This window comes from Lathyrus oleraceus, chromosome 2 (genome assembly GCF_024323335.1).
Source record: "Lathyrus oleraceus cultivar Zhongwan6 chromosome 2, CAAS_Psat_ZW6_1.0, whole genome shotgun sequence".
NCBI classification, from domain to species: Eukaryota; Viridiplantae; Streptophyta; class Magnoliopsida; order Fabales; family Fabaceae; genus Lathyrus; species Lathyrus oleraceus.
In genome coordinates this window covers 120,218,521-120,240,284 of record NC_066580.1, presented here as the reverse complement: position 1 = coordinate 120,240,284, position 21,764 = coordinate 120,218,521, and the positions used below count along the sequence as shown (strand labels likewise).

The following is a 21,764-nucleotide window of genomic DNA, read 5'->3' as shown; positions in this document are numbered from 1 at the left end:
CTTAGAACTCAAAGAACTCAGAATCTAGCCTTTCAAAAGGACATACCGTATCCCCTAACCGAAAAACCATGTAACACGTTACTAAATTCTTTCCATACGAGTAAGTGCCAAATTCTTGTTCAACAACGCCAAATTCTCTTGAACAACCCCCAACAAAACACAAACTTCTAAACACATATAGCCGTTGCTCATCTTTTCTGACCACAAAAAATGCTCATAACTTTACAACTCACTTTTTGTTGACCCAATCAATCCAATTAAACCGTTACACACAATTTTGAATCCACCCACAATAAAAACGACAATTACAATAGTATCTCAAGATCCAAATACTAAATATATACTATAGTACTATTTGAAAATAGTATTAAAAAAACTTAATGGAATAAAAAGTGGATACTGACTTAGTGGGGTCAGCTTTGTCAGACACACATGACCCTAAACCTCCAACGGATCTCAAACTCAAAAATTTGAATTTCTTAACACTCTCTCTCTCTTCCACATTAATAAATCTGAAAGTTAACATTTTTATGTAGGTTCAAATTCAAATTCAAATGAAATTCAAATTTCCTTAACCCTCTTTTCTCTCTACTCTTCTTTCACCATTTCCACAAACACAATGGGTGCATGCTTGAGCAAAAAGAACAAACCTTCTACTTCCTCACCCCCTGCTTCCACCAAATCACTATCCACACCCCCAATTCATCAACAAAATTCTCATAACAATGCCACAGCTATCCTTTCGAAACCAGAGAACAAAAACAACAACACAGTTCAAGAGAAACAACAAGACCCAGAAGTTTTTAAACAACATGAAGACGAAACTCAACCTAAAAAAGAGATTTTTATCATCAAACACAGAAAAAGCCATGATGAAAGAGAGAAAAACTCGATCAAAATCGCACCTTTCACTGTTCAACATAACGATGGGTTGGTTTCGTCCAGTGAAACAGAATCGTTGAACAACAGCAACAACAATAATAACAACAATAACAAGGTTGGTGTTGTGGCTGCTGTGAGAACTTCAAGCTGCACGAAAGAAGAAGTAGATGCGATTTTGATTCAATGTGGAAGACTTTCCAGAAGCTCTTCAGGAAAAGCTGCTTCTTCTTCAGCTAGAAAATATTCCGGATCAAAGAGAAGTTTCGATTTTGATCATTCTGATAACAACAATGATGCAATTTCAGCTGAAGATGAACAGAAAAGAGCTAATCCAAGTGATAACAGCGAGGAATATGACGGTGTTGCACGACACAACAACCGTCAGCGCCACCGCAGTTCTCCCAAAGGTTCTTCTAATGGAAGAAGAAGAACACCAAGTAGAGAAAGAGAAAGAGAACAGCGTTCAAGTAGTAGAGAAAGGAGAGTGAGTAGATCTCCTGGAAGAAGATCTTCTGATGCAAATACTGCAAATGGAAGCAACAACACTGGTTCTGGTTCTGGTTCTAGTTCTAGGCCAGGGAAAATGGTGACTGTTCCTGCTACTGTTTCTTCATTGGTTATGGATAAAAGTAACAATGGCAGTGGTGGGGGAGATTCTGGTAAGAGGGTTAATGTTAAGAGAAATATTGCTTCACCACGTTCTATGTCACCTGCTAGAGTCAATGGAAATGGAATGAATCAGAATCTACAACAGCAACAACCTTCTCTTAGCCGGAGTAACTCTGCAAGGAAAACTGAAGTTTCACCTTTTAGAAGAAACCCTCTTAGTGAGGTTGATCCTAATTCACTTGCTTATCCACAATCAAATGCTAATAATGGTGGAAGCAAAGTTCAGATCAAACACAAAAAGGAGATTGAAGCTGAGACTATTCAGGTAAATCACTTTTATGCACTTGCTTTTCTCTATCAGCAATAATTTAGCTGAACTTTTTGCTTGCATTAGCTATGAATTGTGATTTGTATAAAAACTTTTGTGATTTGGGTCGGTATAGGTGTTGTCATATTAGTATCGACACCTTCTGATACCGTTATGTTGCGGGAGTTTTTGCTATGTTGAGGCCGTTTTTGCGGTAATAGACTGTTTTTTAAAATCTATAAGATAGTTGTAAACTACAACTTTGTAAGATGATATTCTGCTATTCCCACAGCAGAAGCCAAAGGCCGAAATGAGGGACAATGGCAAAAACCGAACAAGCAGGGCTACATTGGAGAAGGAAAAGGGTGTGATTAGTCACACAAAGGAACAACAAGAGGATGAAATCAAGGTAATGTCTGATAATGCTATTGTGAAGAATGTGGTGATGCCATCAGGGATTACAAGAAGCAGATCATCTAGAAGATCAAGAGACTTAGACAGCATCAATCCCGAAACCCTAACCAATCCACCACCATCTTCCTACACTTCATTACTCCTAGAAGACATTCATAACTTCCATCAGAAGACCACAGCACAGCCTGCTGTGTGTCTTCCAGCTTGTCTCAACAAAGCTTGCTCAATCCTTGAGGCTGTTGCTGATCTCAACTCCACAACAAGTTCAACTTTCTCTAGGAACGAGTACAATGCTGTTCCTGAATCATCATTTGTAGAAGAATCTGAAGTTGTTGTGAGTGATGATGTGATGGAACCAAGTTTGCATAAGTATGTTACTGTTAAAAGAGGTGGTTCGTTTTCACTTTGTGAGGATCAAGAGTCTTCTGGAAGTAATAGCTTCAGTTTGAATAGTGGTCAACAACAACAACAACAACATTGGAACAATTGTTCTTCTGGCGATTCACCGGATTGTTGGAGTTCGAGATTGAGTTCGAAAGAGGAGAGTTTGATGAAAAGAAGAGAGTGTGATCATCAGCATAGTGGTGGTATTGGACGTGGAAGGCTTGCTACTACATCTTCAACATAGGTATGATGAATGAAGATGTTTTTCATATTTGGATTCTCTCTTATTTTGATGTTGTAATTTAAATGTTTGTTATTGAGTTTGATGTTTCTTTTGTTTGGAGAGTTGCATGCTTGCAACTAACTACTGTTGATGTTTCTTTTTCTTTCTTCATTACGGCAAAGTTTAAGATTATATCTCAATTTGCCATATTCACTATTATGTTAATGAAGACTTGATTTGTCTTTCTTATTGCAATTATGTTGCATTATGTTATATGCTCTTCTTTTTTCAAATGTTTGCATTTGTATAATAAGCTCATTCAATGTAATGCTCTTCCAAACAGAGAGATGTCACACTCCATTTTTGGTTTGGTTGCTTTCGCACATTCACCACAGTATCTAGCTAGGGGCAATGTGTTTGGACTCTAACTAGGATCGTGGCCACACTTTCTGATACTATCAATGTGATAAATAAGAAATAGCACGTGTCTAGTAGGATATTGATGAAAGTAAGGATCACAAAGCAAAGCATATAGACCCGTCCCATTCAAGTACGTCCCACATAAACTTAATAAAACACGAGTCGTGACCGGACAATTTAGATCAAGTTTGCATCAATTTCATCAATTTAGAAGGATGAAGCTACTAATTCAGATTCTAACTATTGAAATGGTGGTTCATTACTCACATTTATAACGAGTTTGGTCCATTAACTCGAGAGCATCCCATCATTTAGGGTCTGGTCTGTTTTGGAGTTAGTTTTGGAAGGATTTTAAAGATAGAGATTTTGGATGGTTGCGTCTATATTTTGAAATGTGGTTGATATTTTTAAAAAAAATTAAAAATAATATGATTTTATATGTTAATGCGTCTATATCAAACATATTTTAAGATATAGACACAACCCTCCAAAGATGTTAGAACGATTTAGAGTTCAAGAAGAATGAAAAAGAGAGGGTAGAGAGAAAAGACAAAGTTGTAAAAGTTCTATCAAGTGAAGTTCATTATTTACAAAACAAGCCCAAAAAATACAAGTTACATTTCGACTTCGACTCAACAGCTATATATATTCGACTTTGTTGACTACAATTGACTCTACAACTAACTCCTACTAGACTTCCTACTTCGACTAGGTCAGACGAACTTCAGTCGAACACAATTTTCTACAAAATAATGAATTACAACTTCTAACACCCCCCCTAATTCATGTTTTCGAGATTTCTCATCTCGATGCTTCTCTTGAACTCATCGAATCTGACTTTCTTTAGGGGTTTGGTGAGTATGTTAGCTAGTTGTCATTATCTCTTGTAATGCTCAAGTTCAAGCTTTCCTTTCTTAACTTGATCCCTCATAAAAAGATACCTACTCTCTATGTGCTTACTTCGACCATAACACACATGATTATTCGCTTGGTCGATAACTGATCTATTGTCGACAAACAACTTCATTAGATTTCATTAAATTGAGCTCTTCGAACAACATCTTTATCCATGTTGCTTGACATGTTGCATACGATGCATCATCGTACTCAGCTTCACAAGATGACAAAGTCGTAATGCTTTGCTTTCTTGAACTCCATGAGATTAAGGCACATCAAATCATGAATATATAGCCTGCAATACTTTTCTTCTCGTCTTGATCTACACTGAAGTCTGAATGAATGTAATTGTATACTTGTGCATCTGTGTTGGTCTTGTTTTGCCTCAGCGTAAGCACACAATGATCAATTGTACATTTGATGTATCTTAGCACTCTCTTGACTCCGATGTGATGACACTTTTGAAGTTTCTCCATGAATCTGCTCAATAATCTGACACTTTGACATATATCTAGCCTAGTATTGCAAAGATGCCTAAAGGATCTAATGATTTGTTTGTACAATGTTGCACTTACAAACTCATCATTTATATCCTTCTTCAACTTTGCTTCAGTTTCTAATGGCGTGATAGCTGCATTATAGTTGCTCATCTTAAATCTCTTTAAGATGTCTTGAGCGTAATTCATCTGGTGCAGAAACACTCTTGCACTTGTGTCTTTAAATTTCATTCCTAAAAAATATGACAAATTCCCTAAGCCGGAAATTTCAAACTTATATATCAACTTCGACTTGACTCTTCTTATCACTGCTTCACTTGCACCTGTAATAAATAAATCATTTACATATAGGCATAAAATGATTCAACTGACCCTGTCTGCATCATTTACATACACTCAATGTTTAGAGGCACGCTTTGTGAAACCTTATTCAACCAAGAAGCTATATATTGTCTTATTCCATGCTCCCAGGGGCTTGTTTCAAGTCATATAAAGTCTTTCTCAGTCTGTAAGCCTTCAAATTCCGCCCTTTGGTTTCGAATCCTGGTGGTTGACTGACATAAATTTCTTCTTCCAAAGGTCCATTCAGAAATACTGACTTTACATCCAACTAATGTATCTTCCACCCACTGTATGATGTCGTAGACACAACAATTCTGATTGTCTCCAACCTTGCAATAGATGCATAGACTTCGTCGAAATCAATATCAAATTTTTGCAAAATTGATTGATAGTCCAAAATTTAAACAATTTACTATGATGGTTGTTTTTCTTTAATTGTTTAATAAAGGCGTTTATTTAACAAACAGATCTCAACCGTCTGATTAAGATCAGACAACTCAAATTTAAATCTTATAATTATAAAAAGAATGTTTTTTTTCAAAATCGTCTGATTGAAATGAAAAGTCATTATTATTTTGACAGTGTGAATGTGTGAAAATCTTGAGAGCAGGGGATTCACTGAAGTCAAAAGTGATTACAAGGCCAATCTCGACCATTAAAAAAATTAAATGTATTTGTACTGATGATTTGTGAGCCATTAGATCTATTTTAAACAGTCCAAATTTACTCGAATGTGTGATTGTGTAAAAACTCAACTACAAGCACCTTGGTTTTGGAATTCCCTATTACTTTTCACTCCACGGTTTGGTTCCTTTATTAAATATGTAAAAAATTTAAATTGACCAGTCAAATATACTGCATTCTAATGAATGACACCCCATATCCTACCCCTATATAAATATATCAACACAGTCTTTTCATTCTTCACACAATCAAATTATATGTTTCACCATTGCTTCATACTACTCCACCATTGTTTAATTAGTTAAACAACACCAACAACAATGTAAGGCTATAATTTATTTTTTACCTTTACTTGCAGTTTTTCTCTCTCATAAAATTATTTCTTTTTCTAAACTTTCAGCATGAGAGACCGCAGCATAGATTGGCAGGAGGTGATCTGTTTCCGTCTCATTTATGCTTCAAATAAACTTTAGACTCTATCCATACTTCTAAAATCATCACATATGGTTAATCTTATTTCTTTTAGGTACTAAACTCAATAAAGATTTCTATCGTTCAAGTTGATCCACGTAAATATGAGACTAAGCTTATCGAGCATGCTTTAGAAAAGATGTACTTTTCAAAGGATTTATGTTATGAACGTGCAGAATGGCTGAAAGATCAGTACACAAATAACCAACCTTGGTCACCGTCTATTTCTTTGAATAATGGGTTTTATGTTCGAAAGATCCAGATAACACCATGCAAAGCATAGCCAGAGATTACTGTCTCGAATCATGGGCTCCGTCATTTTCATAGATATATCGATCACTTTCTGTGTGTTTCATTTGTTGACGAGGAGCTGAATAGGCTTTATTTCAGCCGATTTAACTACACATATTCCTGAGAATGGGAGAAGTGAGATATACTATAGGATTCTTTCCATCCTTATTAATGGCATAAATGAGGACTTTTTTCGAATACTGTTCAAGTAATAATTGAGAGCTATTGCTCCTTTACAACTCCATATTAAAGTTATTTCTAGGAAAATTACGTTCCCGGTGGTCGGGACCGTTCGAAGTAGTAAAAGTTATGCAATCTCGAGCAGTTTAAATATGGAGTAAGTCAACGCGACCATTTATAGTAAACGGGAAGAAGCTAAAACATTATCATAGTGATGAAGAAATAGACCACTATGTCACTTGGAAACTGAATGAGCCACCTGCTAGTTCACCCGAATAGTGAATTCCAAGAACGTCGAGATAATGACGTAAAACAAAGCCACGTGTGGGAGGTAATTCGGAGATTTCTTTTCAAACCTTCCGTATCCAAAATAAATGAACGACAATATTAAACCTTGCTGATTATTCAGTAATTTTGTTTACGTTTCTTACTTTTCAGGTCACCTACATTCTCCTTAGATCAAATATTTCCACTAACAAAATTATTTGATAATGCAGCATGTCGACAATATGAGGATCAATTTCAAGAATGATGCCCAGAGGAGGCGCTACGAAGTCTTAGCTGAAAGAATCATCTTACCAACCCGCTATCCAGACTTCCTATGCCTAGTAACTTTAGGACTCAGAGACAGTGTAAGGTACATGTCTAATCAGATTAGCTGGGATAGAATCTCAGTCTCAAAACACCCAACCTACAAGAACCTTACTCTAGAGTTTCTATGTTCTTTTCGTTACCAACCTCACCTAGGACTAGGACAAAATAAAGGTTATCCACCTTTAGGCTTTTTGGACAGGATTACCGCCTCAACCACCGAGAGTTAGTTGTACTTCTAGGTTTCTAACATGGACATCATGTTTATACCGAGGTACTTGATGATATACAAACTGAGCTAGATTTCTTTTATGGAGTATCACATAGGACTTTCCACCTGATCATGAGTGAATGAACTTTCCCCTTATCCATAACCTAATCATTAGGTACTTCCAGATGATTGTAACCCAAAATTTTTTTGATAAGGCAGAAAACATTGGACCAGTTAGTAAATAGGAAGTATACTTCATATTCAGTGTTTTTCAATCTCGTCCTATTAATTTTGCATCTTTCTTGCTCGCAGGATTAAATAAAGTTGCTAACTCTATAATAGGAAACCTTTATGTAGGCGGAACTATCACTCATATTGCTTTAGCCTTAGGCCTACACAATCAAGTAGCTCACCTAACTCATATTTATGGATTTAACCTGATAGATTTAGACCATTATCTAAATAGAGGCTTATTGAGGCAAGAGGAACCTAATGAGTTTAAGATACTAATTCTGAGTGAAGTTATACACCATTTCACCCTTACAAACCCTAAAAGGACTAGCGTTCATTACTGTGAAAACTGGCGGTATCATTTAAAAGATCAGGATGAGTCACCATCACCATTTGAGACTCCCCATGCGCCTGAATATCACCTAGCTCCTCCTTCAGATGTTTCTTCTTCATCTTCTTCCGCAGGTACTCTAGATAGGAGAAATGTTGACTATAAGCTCAACACCCTTATAAGATAAGTAATAGCGCTCCGCCATACGATTCAAGATCAAATCGATAGAGCAGCCGAGCAGATTGACCACCTGTTCGAACAGGTTCATTCCCTAAGGAGAGCATTGGACCAACAAGACAGACACCATGAGACGTGACTTGATCACAGGTTTAATTTTTCCTTCATCCCGCTTACACGAAACATTGAGATCAATGTTGAGTTTAAGTGTATGGGAGGAAACATGTTCCCGTTTTGATTTTATGTTTTAATGTTTTGCTTGTTTTTCTTCTATTTTCGTCAAATTTTAAAATTTTCTAGATTAATTACTCTAAGTTTAAACTAGTTTTGTCGAGCTATCGGCGTTAAACAAAGCGCTACGTGGGAGGCAATCCACGGAATTTTTTATGTGCATTTCAATTATTTTTAATGTCCATTATCATTTGTTTCCAAAGAAAATTTTGCACCACTAACAATGATGCAGGTCAAAAATAGTTTAGAAGCCCAAAAGAGCCCAAAAATGTTGAAAAAGGCCTATGGCATTCACCACAGACCTTATCCTGCTCGCCACAAGCTAAAAATTTAAAAAAAAATCAAATTCCAGACACATGGCCTTCACCACGCACCCCATGGCGTCCGCCACGACACTCAGGCACATAAAAATGCAGTTTTAATCAACTTTTGCCATTCCAACTTCTAACCATCCATATTTATTCTCCCATTCTTCAAAAACCTCTCCACATTCCTTTACCCTTCCAATTTCCACTCTCTTAACCTTATATAAATCACATTTCACCACTTTCATTCCCACCATATTCACATTCCTTACAAACCTCCATTCCACACCAACTCTTCAACTTTCTCTTAAAATTCTCAATAATGGCACATGGCAATGCTGATGTCATACGGTGAACTGGACTTTTTTGTGGTTTTAATCGCAATGTCGCGGTTAGCAAGAGTCGCCACCGACTTTTCTTTTATCCAATAAGGAAAGGTGGAAAAGAACAGGAAAAACCTTAATTTAGATTTTGGGTTCGGGAGGTACATTATACAAAGGGAAGGTGTTAGCACCCTTTGTATCCATGGTTATCCATGGGCTCTTAATTGCTCGATCACTTATATTATTTTTGTCTAAAAAAAAGTGTTTGTGAATTGTTTAGAAAAATTGTTTTGAAAAGAGAATTTAACTTTGTAATGATTCTTGTATGAATGTATACAAAGTGATTATCTCGTTTAGTTTTGAAAATTGTTTAGAAAAATATAACTCGGTAATGATTCTAGTATGAATGTATACCAAGTGGTGATTTTCTGAAGGTATTTTGAAAGGTGTGAGGTGTGAAAAAATGTTTTAGGTTGTGAGCCAGCAATTAAGAGTTATACCGACCCAAGGGCTTTATGAGTATTTCCTATCCTTATGAGGGTAAAACTGTCCTTATTATTGAGAAATAAGTAGTTTTATCCTTTGGATGTAAAAGGGTCATCGTAGGGTCATCGATTGGTCATTGAAGGCAACAGTTACGAGGATACCTTAGCATTCGAAGGGACTATCATCTTTTAACCGTAGGCAACATCGGAGGGTCATCGAGGGACAAAGTTGTATATTCGAAGGCAACATCCGAGGGACTATAATTTATTTTATGATGATTTAACCGAAGGGTCTTTGCTAAGGGTATCCCCACGTTCGCGGGACATGACCGTAATATCGTAATCGTAAGGCAACAAAGAGAGGTCCAAGATCACTTATTCAAAGGCAAAGTTTTACAATTAATTATATAATTAGGATGAAACTCCACATTAAAATTATTAAAAATAATATATTAAAAAATTAATACATTAGAAATTAATACATTAAAAATTAATTTAGGGTGAAACTCCACAAGGGTATCCCACAAATAAAGTGGAATACCTAGCCAATAACCTTTTCCTGGGATATGTGAACCTTTACGAAACTCAAAAAAAAAAAAGAAACATGTCAGAACACCAAATCAGGGTGCAATCGAAGATTACACCGGAGAAATATCACAACAATAAATAGGATAGGATGAATAATGCATGGCTATGATAAAACATAAAAAAAAAAGAATAGAAAAGTCAGCTACTGTCTCGTTCGCCTCTGCCCCGCCTAGCGAAGGCCAGGCGAATACTCGCCCCAGGCTCGCCTAGCGTTGTGCTAGCGAGCGGCCACGGATTTTGAATTTGAAAACAGCCCCACGTTAGGAACTTTGAATTTTATGGCATTTTATCACAGGAATAACATGATCAAACATTCAGGGTATTCAGGCATATTTAAATTCCCATACGAAAGCAAATTATATATCAACATTTAATCATGATGCATTATATATGTAGATATGGCCAATTGAAAGTATAAACAATAGAGATACGCAAACCTGTTTGCTAATTCAAGGTTGAAGGGATTGATCACTTGTAGTATCGGAATAAGTTAGGCAGCGGGAATTGGACGGCGATGGCTTCGGTGCAGATGGGCTGCCTTCAGGGTTTCTTTACTCTGAATTCTCCGGGTAGGCAGGGTTCCTATGCCAAAACTTCTATTCGTTCTTCTCTGTTCTCCTCCTCTTTTTTTTTTCCAGTGAATCTCCCCGTGTAACTCCAAGTGTCCTTTCCTCTACTGAAACTTCAGTATTTATAGACTGATTTCGTGGGTAATGGGCTTGGAATGAGGGAGACCCAAGTCCAAAATAATTTGTTATATTTTATTTATTTATTTTAATTATTTAATTAATTAATTAATTAATTAATTAATTAATTAAAAAAAAATTCTTTTTTTTTTTTTTTTACTGAAGTGCTGGTATTTATAGTGATAATGGTGACCTAATGGGCTCAGAATGAAGCCCGAAATTTTTGTTGTCTGTCAGCTTCGCTAGGCGAGCGCGTAGCGAACAGGCCAGTTTGAGCCATTTTCTGGATTGGGCCATCCGTGAGCTGGGCCTTTGTTTCTTCAAGATCAGTGTTATATATGAGTCGGAATGCCTTGCAAAATGTCTTGAAATATTAATGGGCAAATTTTGGGGTATGACAGCTGACTTTAAAGGTATTGTGTTTCGGGAAGGTAAAGATGGCGAGCGACAATGGAAGAAGTATGAGGCTTTGTTGAACCAGGACATTGTTCCGACAAGGTATGCAGATGATTCTTGCTTGTCTAGTTTAGGATTGTATGACAGTGTATATTGGATGTTTGATATAGACGCATGCCACGATATGCAGTTAATTAAGAATATGAGAGATGAAAGATATTCTTTGATGATAGGCAATAGAGAGGTGCCTTGTATTGTTTTATCTTGCCCAAAATGTATCGATGTGCAGGTGAGGGCCAATGAGATTTATAACTTGAATCCTGGTGCTGATGTCGGATCGGCGCCCATGGACATTCCTGAGAATGTCATTGTTGATGGTGCTACCGACAATGAGTTTGACCTGAGAGAGCGAGCCTCTCCTGTACACAAGCCTCCACCACCCCACTCCCCACATATTCTTGTTTCACCTGCACACACCACACATTTTTCTGACAATTTTTCAGGTACTTCTTCTGGAGTTGCACATGCTTCACTTGATGATATACTCAATGAGATGCGTGCCCGAAACACTATAGATGTCGAGAGAGATAGCATGATTTGTTCCATGATGCAACATCAAACAAAAATGATGCAATATATGCATCAAATACAGCAGGCACCCATGCAACAATCTCCACAAGAATATAACTACTTTGCTATTTGGAGAGCCCTCGATGAGACTCTCAAAGAGCTCTAACACCGGAATGATATTGATGCAGAACACGACACCATGTTCCAAGCTATGCAACAGCAGCAACTTGACATGATGACACATATTCAGGCGATCCAGACCCAGCAACATGACTATGCAGGGCGGACTTAGCATAATATGGGGGATCTGATCGAACAAATAATGGAATTACAAGTGGGGATGAACGATATGATACAATATGTGCATCATATAGGAGTTCCACCTCCCCAGTTTCATGGTCGTGGAAGGCATGGTTGGAATTGAGGTCGTGGCCGCCGCTGAGCCACCTAATCCCAGGTTCTTTCTTCCTTTTCCCCCTTTGATAAAAATATTGGGGACAATGTTTGGTTTAAGTAGGGGGATTTTATTGCTTTTGACTTTATTGCTTTTTAGTTAGATTTTTCATTTTTCCAGTTTATTAGGACTTTTCATTTTTAGTTAATTGTTATTAGTAAAGTCAATGCATGTGTTGTCAAGTCTTTATGTGTGGTTTCTTGTTGTTTATTGATTCTCCCATTTTCTTGAGTCATAACAAAAAAAATACTTTGAAAATCATTGCATGATTAGAAAGTATTAGGCTACATATAAAATTGAGGATAGATCGTAGAGACTTGGGAAAACCTTAGAAAATCGGTATCGTTTTAACACCTCAAGTCTTATGAATATGGAAGCCGATTTGAGCACTTATTATATAATAGCCTTGAATTATCATCCTTTAATAGTCCTTAAGTAGTTTATTTAGATGTCAACACCATCATAAAACACACACTACGCAAGAAGTCGATGCAAATAACTGTATAATCTTAAGCTTAAAAGAGAAAAGGAAAGAAAAAAAAGAATGAAAATGAGTGTTCCTTATAAGTTAGGTGATCCTCACCCGGTCATTTAATCCAACGGTGCAAACCTTTTTAGTTGTTGATATTTGAGCCAAAGTGCAAGAAAAAGAAACAAATAAATAAATAACAATGAGATCATTGTCACCAACAAATTATCTTGCTATGAGTATGAAAGGATAACGGGCTTAATGTGATTGCGTTAGAATGAAAAAGGACGAAAAAGAGGATGAGTAAGTTAAGATTGAGCATAATAATATGATGAAGATTGGTTTGCATAAAAGGGAGGTTGTGACCACACAATTGCATACTTGTGTTCCTACGATATCCTTAACGTACGAGTTAGTACCTATCAATACAAATCCTAACCGAAGTAGAATTTGTGGCCCAGTATGGATATTTGAATGCAATTTCTATTCATGAGTCTTGACATTAGATGCTGCAGTTTTCAAAAAAAAAATTCATATGTGTAGCAGCATTACTTGAGGACAAGGAAAGGTTTCAGTATTGGGGAGTTTGATAACCATGAAACTTATAGCATTTTCCGACTCGATTCACATGCACTTTTATCTGTTTTTGTATCCATTTTGCGTTTATATATAGTGTTATGTTTGTATTTTTATTGTGTTGCAGAGATTTCCCATTTGGAGTTGGCACGAGATAAAGTGAAGCAAATTTGATCTAAAAGTGGAGAAAATAGCACATAAACATGAAGCACTTCAAGAGAGACATTTCTACATGTGGCGTTCGCCACAGGGGCATGACGCTCGCCATGGCCCCTCACTTACCATGTCACCCACATTGAACTCACGGCGAACGCCATGAGACCATGGCGAATGCCATGGACTTCGTGCCCAGATTTTTAGCAGATGCATGACTGAGTTTCTTCTACTCATCCATTTTTTCCTCAACTGATCTCTACACGAACTCTTCATCACTTCAGCATTTACAACACTATATATATATATATATATATATATATATATATATATATATATATATATAATATATATATATATATATATATATATATATATATATATATATATATATATATATATATATATATATATATATATATATATATATATATATATATATATATATATATATAGGTTTTAGGGGATCCAAATTTTATTTTAGATTTTAGTAGGCAAAAAAATTTAGTTTGTAAAGTGCTAAATTGTTCATCCCGGATACTTAGTACACCAGAGTTTTCAGAATTTTGAGCTTGTACTTGGATTAATAAATGTTTAAGCATTTCCGTCAATTCAATTTTAGCAAATTTTTATTCAAGTTTTTCCACTTTAATTTCTCGCACTACATTTATTTTCCGTAAGTATTTTCTTCTTAAATTTCCTGCACTTATTTACTTCAAGTTTAAATATTATTTTTCTGTTTTTAAGTGTTTAATCCTTTCCAATTGTTATTGTTTCTAGGTTTGAAATAGTATGTGCGCGCGCACACACACACGCACACGCACACACAAATATATATATATATATATATATATATATATATATATATATATATATATATATATATATATATATATATATATATATATATATATATATATATATATAATATATATATATATATATATATATATATATATATATATATATATATATATATATATATATATATATATATATATATATATATATATATATATATTGAACTATTTAAGTGGCCTACGGGTCCCGTGATTTTTTACTCCTAATTAACAGAGGTCTTTCCACGCTAAAATTGTGTTGTATTGTTTGCTGTGTTTTGTTGATTGTCACTGCATTTGATATTTGAGAGAGATTGTGTTGTTGGATTATTCCGTTGCGTTATGGATCTCCTCCCAACAAGTGATATCAGAGCCAATGGTTCAATTAAGGGACTGACTCCTTGTATTGAAAGTCTTTCTGACAATGTGGTGGTCAATCAAAGCGACGTGTTCCATTGTAGTGCCCATATCGATGGTACAAGTGTATGCGGATGAAAGAGCTTCTGCTTGAGGAGGAACATATTTGATGGACTCACACTTGAGGGGAAGATTGTTGTGTACAATTGTGAGTTGAAAGTCTCACATTTCTTAGAAAAATGGAGGTTGAACACTTTATAAGTGAGATGATTCATACACCTATCACCTTAAGATTTTGGATGAATATGTGGTGTGTCTCTCTCACTTGTGTGTTGCTCTTGACCCAATGTGGATGCTCCTCATGATAACTCAATAGTAGGTTTTTGGTGAATATGTGGTGAATATCTTACGTGTGTGTTGCTCTTGACCCAATGTGAATGTTCCTCATGATAACCCAATAATAGGTTTTGGATGAATATGTGGTGTCTCTCTCACTTGTGTGTTGCTTTTGACCCAATGTGGATGCTCCTCATGATAACCCAATAGATTTTTGCCTGAAAACAATTCTAAAGTGGCCTCTCATGTTAATATTCATGACTTTGTGTTGTTGAAAATTTTCAAAGTTTGACTTAGGCCCTATAATGCTCTGCGGAATCTTAAGATGATTTGGAAGCCTCCTCCTCGTAGTTAGATTAAAATAAATTATGATGACGCGTCTTTACATACTTCAGGGCCTTCGGCTTGTGGTGGTATTATCACGAATCATAAAGGTAATTTTCTTGATGCTTTCACTTATTTTCTGGGTGCCTCTAACTCTTTCATTGTGAAACTCTCTGATGCAATATCTGTAATAGAATTCGCTAAGTTGTGTTGATTCTCTTGTTAAGTTAGGATTTACGATTACATATTTGATTCATTATAACTCGCTTCCTTTATTTTTCAGGATAAGTTATGTAAAGAATAGACTTCACTTCGTCTCCGGTTGAGAGGGTCTTGTTATAGTCCCTTATTTTTCCTTTTATTAAAAAAAACTAATTTCCTTTAACTATTTACTTGTTTAACTTTTGTTTGATAAGTCAGTCTCATTGTTTTATTTACACACGTTAAGAGAGAATCCATAAAATTAAAATAATAATTAGGATGGAGTACTTTTTTTGAGGAATATATGAGTAAAATCATATTGTATTATTTATGAAAAGATCATTCATTTTTTTAATAAGTGAGTTGATTACTCTTATTCTTAACTACAATATTTTTTATTTTAAAACCATATTGTCAAATTAAATAAAAAGAAAAATAATTATTTTATTTTATTATCTCTGACGTTAAATTACCATATTTCAAACGTTTCAAAGACAAAAATGGCAAGTGCACAATAGATGATAGCAGCCATGAGATCACGAGATTTAGTAAGTCAAAGAATTATTAAATTAATTAAAAATTAAAAGAATGTCCTTTAATTTAAAAAGGATTGTATTAAAACTTTGAGTACTTTTGGTCAATAGAGAGACACGTCTTATAGGTAGAGATGAAACTTCTAAACCATAACCTCCTTGTGTTGTGTGAATGGAAGTTAAAGAAAAAATATAATATGTTGATTGTTATGATAAAATGTTTATGATCTATTAATCATGTATTGAACAATTCTTCGTCAAGCTTATTTATCTTTCGATCAAAATTTATATTATTATCAAATTTTATTAATATTAAAAAATATATTACTGTTAATAATTGTAAACAATTTATTATAATAATTATTTTCACTATTATTATACTTTTTACTAAATGATGATGAAGTAATTACTTTTTTTAATTAGTTTAAAAAAAGTTATTTTAACGATTTACTTATTTCATTGTTTATTTTTTTTTTATCATAATCTTGAATTTTTATTTTCTTTAAATATATTTGCTCATAGTGTGTGGTACATGTCGTAAGTGTGAGAAGTAAGATAGTAAAACGGTTGGTTTAACACACTATAGTTGCTATTAAGAAAATAAACAATAAGGGGGAGTAGAAAGAGGGAGAGAGAGAGTAAGTAAGAAAACTGAGAAATAACCGGTTACATATTTTTCAAGTTGTTTAAAAATTTACTGTTTAGTAATCATGTCTCAAATCATCAAGGCTCACGTAATAATGTTAGTAACTGAACCTTAGTTATTGCTACCTTAAATAATGATAAATTTGAATTAGATCAAGATACTTTTTAAAATCAGAAATTAGAAATTCAAGAAATAGAAAATAGATTAGTTAAATGGTATATGCCAGAAATTAAATTAAAAGAAGTTTATAAAATTAGCACGTTTGACTTTAATAGTCAAAAAATTGTTCATACTACGAAACTTGCTACATCTATATCCAAAAAACATGAATACATTAATTTGCTAAACAAAAAGTTGATAGAAAATCATGTTAGAGAAGGATATCGTTATATCCATCTAGGATTAATCCAAATGGTTATAAAACCTTTACATAAACTAGGACTAAACACCCATATTCAGTTAGTCCTCCGTGATACTCGTATTAAAGATTTGCATAACTCAACTATTGCTATAGTTGAATCTAACCTTAATGATGATTCAGTTTACTTTAACTGTCAGCCTAATTATTGTATGAGTTTAACTGATGAACCCAATAAAACTCATTAGTCATATATGTTCAAGGCATAAGTGACACATTTAATTCTGAAGTGGCCAACGTAGACGTTATTAGTAGAATTACTTACATAGTTTATAATGTTAATTACAATTTTAAATCCCTAAAACTACTCCTAGAAATGAAACATGTATTATTGAAGTCAATCTTAGCAGATCTAAGATCTAATGTTATGACCCTGAAGATTCTTATTGTTTCTGATATTATTGACAAATTCCCCCAGGAATGGATTTTGCAAGATGTGGTTAAATCTGAAAAGATTGAAGCCATATCTATTAGAGATGTTATTCAGGATATTGATGGATCAGCAAAGACTCGAATAAATAGGAGTCAATCCTTTCGTTACAATCAGTCTAGTAGCATTGGGCCAACATCCAGCGTTAGATATTTTGTTGATTCAACCATTAGGGTTAACCTTGCAGGAGTAAACTTTCCTCCTATAATTCCTCATCCAATTTTCTTGGAGAGGACTTTTAGATCATCGTCTCCAACTGAATCTCAAATCTTATGAGTTATTACCAAAGAAAAACCATTTGTCATTGACAAAGCCTGAATTAGAGTTGATTTTGAGGCTGAGTATGATTTAGAGAAGAGAAATTGGTATTTCTCATCTTTCTCTAAAATTCATACTTAAATATATTTACAAAAGTTTTACAAATTTTTAGAAAATCATGAGATTAATGTTTATTTCTTTACATGATTTGAATTACTTTGCTTAGAAGAAGGGATAGAAAATCCTTTTGCTGTTAAGATGTACTTAGATGTTAATGTTAGAATTAGTACTAAATGGAATACAGTTAAAAAGATAAAATACACTCTATTCATCCATCTTTAGAAGCCATAAACATTACCTCTTCCAAAGAAAACATAGAAGTAGAGGATTCTCCCTTTAAATAAATTATCAATCCTATAAAATAGATAAAAGACATAAATAATCTACATAGTCAGATGAATTACTCAAACCAAATACTTCATGTTATTTCCTAACAATTAGACATAATAGAAAACTTTGTCCCTCAACCTAAGGATGTTAAAAAATTTAAAATAGACCATACCCGACATATTTATCATTACAATACTCCCTCTACCCAAGAGCTAAAGAGTATGAGTTTGGGTCTTGATGTTAACCATAAGATAGAAGAATTAGTTGAAAAAATGAGGATCTTAAACATGGGAAGTTCTTCAGGAGAGATAAGCACTTTATCTCAAAAAGAAGAATTTGACAATATGGTGAGTAAATGAGGTGGAAGAGCCTCGCGACCTAAAATCCGAAACTACTATCATAGACCGTCATTTGCTGATGTGCGGTTTGAAGAAAGAAGTAGTTTTGTTGAAAATGGTTATTCAGGAGAATCCATTGTGAAATGGAACATCGATGGTATTTCTGAACAACAAGTCTTATATACCATATAAAATATGATTATGGTTGCTATAACTTTTTAACTCAAAGGAAATACAGACAAGCATACCAAAGATATTTTAGTTACGGGGTTTACATGGCAGTTAAAAGGATGGTGGGATAATCTCCTTAGTCCTGAAGACAATACCCAAATTAACTTAGTTGTTAAAACATAATCCAATTGAGCTATTTGTGTTACAACTTTTTTGTACGCTATTATCAAGTTCTTTGTAGGAGAGCAACTAAAGCTCCAACAAAGAGCAACAAACCAATTACTAAATCTTTATTGTCCAACCATGTCTGATTATAGGTGGTATAAAGATATGTTTCTTTCTAAACTCTGCCTTAGGTCAGATGGTGATGTTGATTATTGGAAATAAATATTTTATTAGTGGTTTACACAGATTATTTGTTGAGAAGATTAAGACTAATATTAAACAAAATTTTAACGGAATTATTCTTTATCAGTCCTTAACTGTGAGTGAATTATCCAGTTGTGTTATTGAAACTGGTATACAAATTTGTACTGATTACAAACTTCAAAATAAGATTAAAAATGAAAAAAAAAAGTAATAGGCGCGAAATGGATTTATTTTACAAACAATGTGGAGCTACTCCTTTAAGAGCTCCTAAAAATAAAAAGGTTGCTAGTAAAAGTAAGAAAAACTTCTGTTACCATAAGAAACAACCTTACAAAGATAACTCTAAATTTTACAAAGTCACTTATAAAAAAATTATAAAAAATCTTATGCTAAATTTTAACCTAAAGACAAAGATGTCAAATGTTATAAATGTGGTTGTTTTGGTCATTTTGCTAATAAGTGTAAGATTCAAGAGAAAATTAATCAATTAAGAAATTTAGGCATTTCAGAAAAATTAAAAGAAAGTTTGATATCTACATTAAAAAATATCTTGCTTAATTCTGAAGAAAAAGATAACTCTTCATCTTCTGAAGAATCTTTTTATGAAGAAATTGATCAAATTAATAATTATGAAAAATCATATTCAAATTTTGATGAACGTTTAGAAATAGATTTTTGTAATTGTAATAGTCGTAATAAAAGTATTAATGTTCTCACTAACCATTAAACTAATACCCTAATAAAAATATTAAATAAGATGAAAGAATCTAAAAGTAAGAATATTTTGTGAAAAAAATTCAAAAATATAATTGACGATAACGATATTCGTAAAAAAAAACATATTAACAAGGTAAAATTTAAAGATGTTATAAATTTATTTAAAAAATATGTTAAAAAAATTATTTCTATTAATGACTTATAAGAATAAAGAATAATTAAAATTTTTAAAAATAAAATTCAAACTCTAAAAATCCAAAATGATGAGATGGAACTTAAACTTATGATCTTAACAAGTGTTACCAATGTGATGAACAAAAGAAATAATTTTTATTTATATTCAAATGAGTTTGCTAACCTAAAGAGGACCCCTCCCCCACCCCACATAATTGAACAGAAAAGAATAATGCAAACATATTGGTCAACGGAATCTGTTTAATTAATTAAATATTTTCTAAAGGCACAGATTTTATATTATATTACATAAACTGTAAAAAGACATTGAGTACACGGCTACTCTGTGTTCCATTAACAATTGCTCTAATAAAGTAAGGAGGAGTTCCTCCCGATGTCACCGAAATTTAAAACGAGTTATTTACGTTCTGCTAACCAGTCCTAATCAGTGTCTCCGAGAGATCGATTGAAAAATTATAAATAAAAAAATATATATTATGTTCAGCGCATTAAATATATATAATATTTTTTAAAAAGTTAATTATTTATATTTTCAATGCATTGGATATATATATATATTTATAAAAAAATATGTCTTTTTAATCTGTTAAATAATATTCAACTCATATCGGACAATATAATGTCTGAACATGTGGTTATAAATTAGAGCAATTCTCATCTTACTAGTCGATTTTTTATGATTGAATTAGACTCAATCACATTTTTTAATATAGTATCAAAAGTCTTGTTTAAAATTTGATAGACCACTGCTATCAGATTTCTGCTATCGAGTCATCCATCATTTATTTTCACACTTTAAGTGTCGAATTCTAGACGTGAAGAGCAGGATCGGCCCAATCATGTCGGAGGCCCTGTTCTAATTTCAAAAATGGACCCAAATTTTTTAAAAAATATAATTATAATAATTAATACATATATATATATATATATATATATATATATATATATATAAAATTATGTATTAATTAAAAATAAATTTAATTATAATTATTTTAAGTTTTAATCAATCTTGATTTTTTTTGTATATATTAAATTTTTATCATAATATTTTTTTAATTATTGAGTTTTTTTAATAACATTTTATTTATTTTTTATTAATATTTATGAAAAAAATTAAAATTTTAAAAATTTAGGATCATGCTCTGCAGCACATGCTGCACTTCTCTACGACTAGCCCTCGTGAGGGATAATGTCACCCAAAACATGTTTAGCTTAATGTCAAATACATGTAGCATGCGGACATGGTCACAATGCAACACAAAAGTCTACCCAAAAATGTAAATTTAAGAACTGTTCTTTATTATGAACTTTGATAGTAAGCAATAGACAGGATTCATTTGAATGTTTCATAACAGATAAGCTTTTCAAAGTTGAGTGATTGTCCAATATAGAATTTAATCCAAAACAAAACATGAGAAAGAAACATAATTGAAAAAGAAGTAAACCATGATCCAAGGTTTCATGTGAAAATATACTTTTGCACTTGGTGCTTGCAACGTTAATGGGATCAAGTGGAGTTGGGATATGTTGAGCAAAATGACACTTCATAGCATCACAGTTCATAGTAGAAAACTTTTTTGAATATACTCCACAATATACTTACATGAACATCATAGATAGAAAAGAAGAAAGTGTTGCATAATCACAAATTGCTAAATCACAAGCTTGCATGTGTAGTTGCAAGGATTTGTTGTTTGTTGGTTTTGGTTATCTTTAAAGCCCCACATCAATTTAGGGAGAAATATAATTAGTATTTATAAAACAAAATATACTTTATGCAAGTAACATAAAATAATGAGTGAGAGAGTCATTAACATCAGTAGCATTAAAAATTCAAAAAACATGTTTTAAAATACCCAAGACC

The 21,764-nt window shown here is 33.4% G+C and overlaps 1 protein-coding gene across 2 annotated transcripts; it reads left to right on the top strand.

The window, feature by feature from the left end:
• The first annotated feature begins 518 nt into the window (after nucleotides 1-518).
• Nucleotides 519-3,074, top strand: LOC127118411 (uncharacterized protein At1g65710). 2 transcript variants are annotated; one of them, XM_051048605.1, is made up of 2 exons: nucleotides 519-1,816; nucleotides 2,091-3,074. In XM_051048605.1, exons 1-2 carry the CDS (start codon nucleotides 620-622, stop codon nucleotides 2,838-2,840), a joined length of 1,947 nt encoding a protein of 648 aa, XP_050904562.1. In that variant the 5' UTR covers nucleotides 519-619; the 3' UTR covers nucleotides 2,841-3,074. The 2 variants fall into 2 exon arrangements, with proteins under 2 accessions (XP_050904562.1, XP_050904563.1); XM_051048606.1 differs by having other exon boundaries at nucleotides 520-1,816; nucleotides 2,094-3,074.
• The last annotated feature ends 18,690 nt before the right edge of the window (nucleotides 3,075-21,764 follow it).

Coding starts and splice junctions, on each gene's coding strand:
- LOC127118411 (XM_051048605.1), top strand. CDS start 620: ATGGGTGCATGCTTGAGCAAAAAGAACAAACCTTCTACTTCCTCACCC. Junction 1,817..2,090: donor TTGAAGCTGAGACTATTCAG/GTAAATCACTTT, acceptor CTATTCCCACAG/CAGAAGCCAAAGGCCGAAAT.